The sequence below is a fragment of the Astyanax mexicanus genome, chromosome 16 (genome assembly GCF_023375975.1).
Source record: "Astyanax mexicanus isolate ESR-SI-001 chromosome 16, AstMex3_surface, whole genome shotgun sequence".
NCBI lineage: Eukaryota > Metazoa > Chordata > Actinopteri > Characiformes > Acestrorhamphidae > Astyanax > Astyanax mexicanus.
Window position 1 is genome coordinate 23,191,339 of NC_064423.1, and position 7,222 is coordinate 23,198,560.

The 7,222-nt window shown below is 40.1% G+C and overlaps 1 protein-coding gene across 5 annotated transcripts in view; it reads left to right on the forward strand.

Annotated features, from left to right (window-relative positions):
• tle2a (TLE family member 2, transcriptional corepressor a) overlaps nucleotides 1–5,677 on the forward strand; it is a 44,375-nt gene extending 38,698 nt beyond the window's left edge. For all 5 annotated transcript variants that reach the window (XM_049466012.1, XM_049466010.1, XM_049466013.1 and 2 more), the window contains 9 exons: nucleotides 982–1,108; nucleotides 2,676–2,884; nucleotides 3,119–3,198; nucleotides 3,291–3,540; nucleotides 3,656–3,903; nucleotides 4,003–4,150; nucleotides 4,324–4,474; nucleotides 4,609–4,685; nucleotides 5,279–5,677. In XM_049466012.1, coding sequence (XP_049321969.1) covers nucleotides 982–1,108; nucleotides 2,676–2,884; nucleotides 3,119–3,198; nucleotides 3,291–3,540; nucleotides 3,656–3,903; nucleotides 4,003–4,150; nucleotides 4,324–4,474; nucleotides 4,609–4,685; nucleotides 5,279–5,386 — 1,398 coding nt within the window. In that variant the 3' untranslated portion in view covers nucleotides 5,387–5,677. The remainder of the gene's footprint in view (nucleotides 1–981; nucleotides 1,109–2,675; nucleotides 2,885–3,118; nucleotides 3,199–3,290; nucleotides 3,541–3,655; nucleotides 3,904–4,002; nucleotides 4,151–4,323; nucleotides 4,475–4,608; nucleotides 4,686–5,278) is intronic.
• Nucleotides 5,678–7,222: the final 1,545 nt, after the last annotated feature.

The window sequence follows — 7,222 nt, forward strand, 5'->3', positions numbered from 1 at the left end:
ATATATTCTCACAACATAAAAACTAAATTTACATTAGGATAAACAAAGACCCACTTGTTGTGTAATCCACCGATGAACCTAGAGCTGCGTGATCGTGCTGGAGAGTGAGGTGTGTGTAATGCTGTTTGTTTGCAAACTTTGGCTTTTAAGTAAAGCAGCTGTATCACATATTATAATTAATTGAAAAGGAAATGGGAGATATTTCTAGGTTGCAAACCATTTCTATTAAAACATGTCTCCTAAATTCCAAATAAAAATATAGTAATTTAGAGCATTTAATTGCAAAAAATGAGAAATGGTTGAAATAACAAAGAAATAAGCAGAGCTTTCAGACCTCAAATAATGCGAAGAAAACAAGTTCATATTCAAAAAGTTTTAAGAGTTCAGAAATCATTATTTGGGGGAATAACCCTGTTTTTTAATCACAGTTTTCATGCATCTGGGTATGTTCTACTCCACCAGTCTTACACACTGCTTTTGGATAACTTTATGCCACTCCTGGTGCAAAATTTCAAGCAGTTCAGCTTGGTTTAATGGCTTGTAATCATCGTTCTTCTTTTTGCTTATACACCAGAGGATTTTAATTTGGTAAAATTTGATAACATTTTTTAAGTGGTCTCTTTTTCTTTTTTTTTCCAGAGCTGTATATAATATACACACACAGACATGCCACATGTCCTACGACAGGAATTAGTATTTTGTCCCATGACTTTATGTACGCACGCACGCACGCACGCACACACACAGACACTGCCATGCCCCTCCCCCCCCCACCCCCCAAATTACCAAATTACCTTCTCTGTGTGCACAAACCTCACGTATGTCGTCACATCATAATTAATCATGTGATATTCATTTAAACCCAATTCATATTAACAGTGATTGCCATTCAGGCATCACACAAAGAACACACACATTCAGCATGTGCTCATCCTCATTATTACATTTCTAAGTGTGTATGTTTTTGTTTTCTTCTATTAGAGGGAAAAATCCAGTACTCCAGTGCTGAAGCCAGGCACACCCATGTCACAAGACTCGTCCACACCAGGCCCCAGCGGCCCACCCCAGTTCCGCCCTGTCCCAGGAAAACCAGGTGTAGACCCCCTCGGTAAGCCCAACCCCCAAATCCCTATAGCTTATTAGTGTAGAGAGAACAAGAGCCATGCGTCTGAGAGATGTCTTCATCAGTGGAGCTGTGGGCTGGATCAGGTCAGCCAGCAGAGGGCAGTAGTGGTCTTCAGTGTTTTTATCCTTACCTTTCTTTTTGAAGGATTAGTGCTTGTGTACAGAAGTACCTGACTGTCAGGCTGAGGGACACAGCATTAGGTTAATTGATGCAGGGCTCAAATACTGCACTTATTTTAACACAGATAAGCTTGTGTGGCAGGACTTCTTATCAGCAGGTATTTGAAGTACTCAGACTGAGTCCACTCTAAATGAGTGATGATCTGAGGGTGTTTGGTTCTAGTGCAGCTCAACAAACTCTGAAGCATTTATTAGCAAAGTCCATTATCATGTTGGATAATGACAGAAGAATATACTAAGCAGACAGTATAGTAAAGGATTGACTAAAAAATAAAGCATAAAGATTTTACATTTTTATTTTTAATTTATATTACAGCTTAATAGAACATAGTGTGTTGATCTGTATTGTGATTTTGAGATTATTGCATGTCCAGCATGCAATTGAGATCATTTAACCAATCACAACGGCCTTAATTTATCAGAGTTGCCTACAGCTAAAATGTTAAATCGGCACACTCAAATTCCAGGCACATTTCTGTCATTCATCAGTTCTAAGTCTGGCACGTCTGTACAGTCAAACTCGTATGTGGTTGCAGTTCAAACCTAATTTAATTGATTTAAACAATATTAAGTGATTGAACATATATAACCTGTTATATAACACTAATATATAGTATTAATGCTTGTTTTATGTATTATTTTAAGTTAAACTGAAAAGATGTCTCTTATATCACTTTTAAACTGAATAGAAATGCAATTTTCCTGTAAGGAAAAAAAGTTATAACACTACCACATTTCTTACTACAAAAAAAAAAAAAATCTAAAATTAGAGACAGATTCAGCACATCCTGTTACAAGCATTCTAACCCTGTATGTGGTGATAGTACCTCATAGATACAACAAATCACCACAAAGGATGAAGAAAGCATGAGGGTTTATTCCCAAATTACACACTGCTCCCTAAGTAGTATACTAAGCAAGAGTCTGAATCTTAATAAAGTATATGTTTTTTATTTTTTTTTATGTATTATTAACAGTATTGTATGTGCATATGTGCATCTAAAATGCACATAGATGTTTTATAACACGTATAGTTCACTATGTATGAAGTAAGGATATTATTGAGATTCAACCAGAAATGTATACATTTTGGAGAGTGTTTTTAAAAAGCCTTATTTTCAATTACCAGAAATGGTGACATGTAAATATATCTATATTTAGATGTTATTTTTCAATATTGTGAAATCTGTCTGTACAACCTCAGGTGAACTGGATAAATGGCAGGAATGTTTAATAAAATAACTTTGCCCATTTATAGTTATAGTTATATATTATATGCCAGATATTCAGGAGCAATATTAATGAATGTGCCGCAGTGAGGAAATAATGCATCTCTGTTGATGAACTGTTGTGCTGTGTTGTGATTTCAGCTCTGGGTTTGAGGAATCCTTTGGCAGTACAGGGCGCGTATCCACCCGGGGCGTTCGGCCTGCCTCCTCCGGGGGTTAATGGGGAGCTGGCGGGGGCTGCTGGATATGGAGCCGGTTTGCACCTCGTCTCCCCGCAGATGAATGGATCTGCTGCCGCCGCCGCTGCTGCAGCTGCAGCCGCCGCTGCTGGATACGGACGCTCACCTGTGGTAAAAGACCATTTCATTATTATTTACAGTGATAATCAGTCAGAATCAGTTCTAGTCTGATTTAACAATCAGGTATACTGTCTAGTTGTCAGCCGTAAAATTCTGGGATGCTGTAGTGGTTTGGGTAAATGGTTCCAGCACAGCTGAAATGTGCTTGAGCAAGGAAATCACCAATATGTGCTGGATTGGGATTTACTGTAATTAATCTTTTTTTTGTTTGTTTGTTACCTTTAGGTGGGCTACGAGTCCCCCCATCCCCACATGAGGGTTCCAGGCCTACCTGGTAGCCTTCAACCTGCAGCCTCAGGAAAGCCGTAAGTTTTTTTTTGTTTGTTTGTTTTTTTTTTAAAACCTCCAGCTCTTATCTAAACATGCTTCACTGTTCTTTTTTTTCTTTCTTCTCCAGTGCCTACTCGTTCCACGTGAGTGCGGATGGACAGATGCAGCCGGTGCCCTTCCCTCCTGATGCCCTCCTGGGCCCTGGCATTCCACGCCACGCCCGCCAGATCCACACCCTCAGCCACGGAGAGGTGGTGTGTGCCGTCACCATCAGCACCTCCACGCGGCACGTCTACACCGGCGGCAAAGGCTGCGTCAAAGTGTGGGACATCAGCCAGCCGGGCAGCAAAAGCCCAATGGCCCAGCTGGACTGCCTGGTCAGTATACAAACACACATGCACTTTATTGAGGAGTATTATCATTTTTTGTAAATTTGACACTAGTTTACCCTTTCATTTATATCAAACCGTTCCTGTTTGTTTGTCCAATCAGAACAGGGACAACTACATCCGCTCCTGCAAGCTCCTCCCAGATGGGCGAACCTTGATAGTGGGAGGTGAAGCCAGCACTCTGTCCATTTGGGACTTGGCCACACCCACTCCACGCATTAAAGCAGAGTTAACGTCCTCTGCTCCAGCTTGCTACGCTCTGGCCATCAGTCCAGACAACAAGGTCTGCTTCTCCTGCTGCAGCGACGGAAACATCGTAGTGTGGGACCTCCACAACCAGACGCTCGTCAGGTATGGTTTTAAATTTGGTCAAAAACCTTGATTGACATAATGGTGAAATTAGCATCCATTTAGTGTCTTGTGTGTTGTTTTGTTTCTCCTCTTCCACAGGCAGTTCCAGGGCCACACAGACGGAGCCAGCTGTATCGACATCTCCAACGACGGGACCAAACTGTGGACGGGGGGTCTGGACAACACAGTGCGCTGCTGGGACCTGAGAGAGGGCCGGCAACTCCAGCAGCATGACTTCACCTCACAGGTACTGAAACAGCAGCAGCACCAGGGAACTGTGGGAAATAGAGTTTAACTAGCTTAAAAAACACTATTATACTGCAACTTGACTGATAGGTGTAAAATTACATTGTTCTAAATTGTTCTAAATTACACAGTTGGTTATCTCACTGATGTGCATGTGTGTCTGTGTTTCCACAGATCTTCTCTCTGGGCTACTGTCCTACAGGGGAGTGGCTTGCAGTGGGCATGGAGAGCAGTAATGTAGAAGTGCTGCACGTCTCCAAACCAGACAAATACCAGCTGCACCTGCACGAGAGCTGTGTGCTCTCACTGAAGTTTGCCTACTGCGGTACGATATTTACTTCACTTCAGCGCGTATTTGCTTATGATGTTTTGAGCATCTGTGTATTAGCTTATTTGTAATTTCATACAAAGAACAGCTGAACTTTTTGATTATAATATTTTTTTATTATCTCTCTACAGGTAAATGGTTTGTAAGCACAGGTAAAGATAATCTACTGAACGCGTGGCGAACTCCATACGGCTCCAGCATATTCCAGGTATTGTATTTGTTCATTTTTAATCTGAAATCTATTTTCTATTTAATAGCAGCCACAATTGCACTGATTTGTGGTCAACTGGAAATTTGAGCATCATGTCTTATGATGCGAGACATTTGTGCATTTTGCAAACAAGTCCTGTTAAAGGAGGAAAAATTAGAACTTACTGGCAGCAATGAGAGCGGTGTTTTAGGAGGAGAAATGGTGCAGAATATTATGAAAACGATGCCACGCCCACTGTAAAGCATGGTAGTGGGGTGTTCCTGCATTCGGCTTGCATTAAACCTACAGGCACACGGAACATTTAATCACTGGTAGACAGAAAAATAGACTTCTGGAATTTCGGAAGCAAACATGAAACCATATGTAAAAAGTGGATGAAACATGACTCTACAGCCACAATGCATGTTGACATTTAGGGAAGTTATTGAAAAGCATTTAGATTTCCAGTTCTGGTTGTCAAATAGTTTAAACTGGCAATTGCTTTCATTTATACAGTTTCACTTTATAACAGGAGGAAAATAAAGCTTTGGAACACTTAGATGTTGTCTAATCCTTGTCTGACTTTTTTTTTTTTATATTTTTGCTTGTAGTCGAAAGAGTCGTCGTCGGTCCTCAGCTGTGACATCTCCCCTGATGATCAGTTCATCGTGACTGGCTCAGGAGACAAGAAGGCCACTGTGTATGAAGTCATTTACTGAAACAAGTGCAGACTGGATCGTCCCCCTCATCAGGAGAAGTGCTATATGGAAGCCGGAGCAGAAAGCAGGATGGATTCGCTCGTCTCCGGTTCGGCCAGTGACTCTTGTGAGCGCTTGTGAGTGATGGGATTTGCATGGACGGAGGACGACGGAGCTCCGGAACACGACTGACCTTGTTGTTTTTTTAATGCTGTGAGAAAGCTGGTAGTCTAGCTTCAGAGACGTGGGATATCTCCAAAGACTTCTCCTTTCCTTTTTTGTTTTTCTTTCTGTTCTTTTTTTTTTTTTTTTAAACAAGATGAAACCTCTGTAGTGAATAAAATAGTGAAGAGAAATTTTTTTCTTTTCTTTTTTTTAAGTCTCTTAAAAAACTATGATCCACATGGAAACGGACAGTGGAGCAGCAGCGGTGCGCTGAGCGAGATGGAGGGCGGGTTTAAGAGGAAGGACTAAAGACTGCGCCTGTTTCTCCGGCCTGTTTATTCAGTCTGCGCTGAGTCTCTGGAGACTCTCCTCATCTCTCAGCCGTGCAGCTCAGCGCTTCTGACAGATCCAAACGGCTCGGGTTCAGCGGCAGGATGATTGTGTAATGATAAGATGACAGAGTACGGTCTAGGCTAATGAGGGCCGTGGTTTTAATATTCTACGATTTCAGGGAAATGGCTGTATCGACACTCCACATTAGCGTGTTTTCTCGTGTATACTGTGTGTCGGCCCACAATGAAAGCTATTTTGACTTTCGTTGGATACTTGGTATGTATGACCTGTAAATAAAGCTCCTTAAAAGCAAACAGAAGTCTTACCTTATTCACTGTAACACACTAACTCTGTCTGCTTCCACACCCACAGAGGTAACAGTCACTGCTGCCATACATCTGAAACACACATTTTCATATATAAAGGGAGTATAAATTAGCTTTACAAACGGTTCTTTTCTTTCTCTACCCAAGAGTTTTCAGGTCCCTGTTTGTTTTCTTAGTTTGTATGAAATTTGTTTACATTATAAAGAAAAAAAGCATTTTAATGGCTCTGCAGTGATGATGCAGAACTATGTGAAGAAATCCTTTTATACCCAGAAAAAAATTCTGCAGCAGGAGGAAAAGTTAAAGAAGCATTTTGGAAATGGAACTTAAGAGTGCTACAAATAGCGGAGGTAGGTTTGGAGGAAACCATTACAGAAGCATTGGAGCAGATCAGTAATGTTAAGGTCTTTTGTTGAAGACAGTAAGTCTGAGAATCCTTTACAGAAAGGATTTACCTGTAAACATCTGGCATCACTCATCTATTGACAATACATTCTATTTCTACAGTCTTTTCCTTGAGCCTTTCATGAGCATTTTTAAAGTGTCTTTATTGAAAAAATCACTTAAGTCTGTCTAAAATAGTCTCTGTATCAACTTGCATTTTCTTCTTAAACACTAACATCTTGGTGCTAAAGAACACCCCAGTTCTGATAAAGAAATATTTCTGAAAATAACGCTAAAATGTATCTAAAAACCTCTGACACATTATAGAGCCTATAGGAGTATTACTCATCTAAATAAAACAGAAAAATAATCTTTTCACCAAAATACATAAGACAATAGATAGATACTTTACTGATCCCGAAGGAAATTTGGCAAAAAATACATAAGACTATAGTCTTACCCTCATGAGCATTTTGGACTATTTTTTAAAGTGTCTTTATTTATTTTAAAAAAATCACTTATTTATGTCTGAAATTGTCATTATATAATGTATCACCTTTAATTTACTGCATTTTCCTCTCTGACTTTTATTATTATAGAAAAATCACCCCAGTTCTGGTAATAAAGTAATATTTATGAAAATAATGCT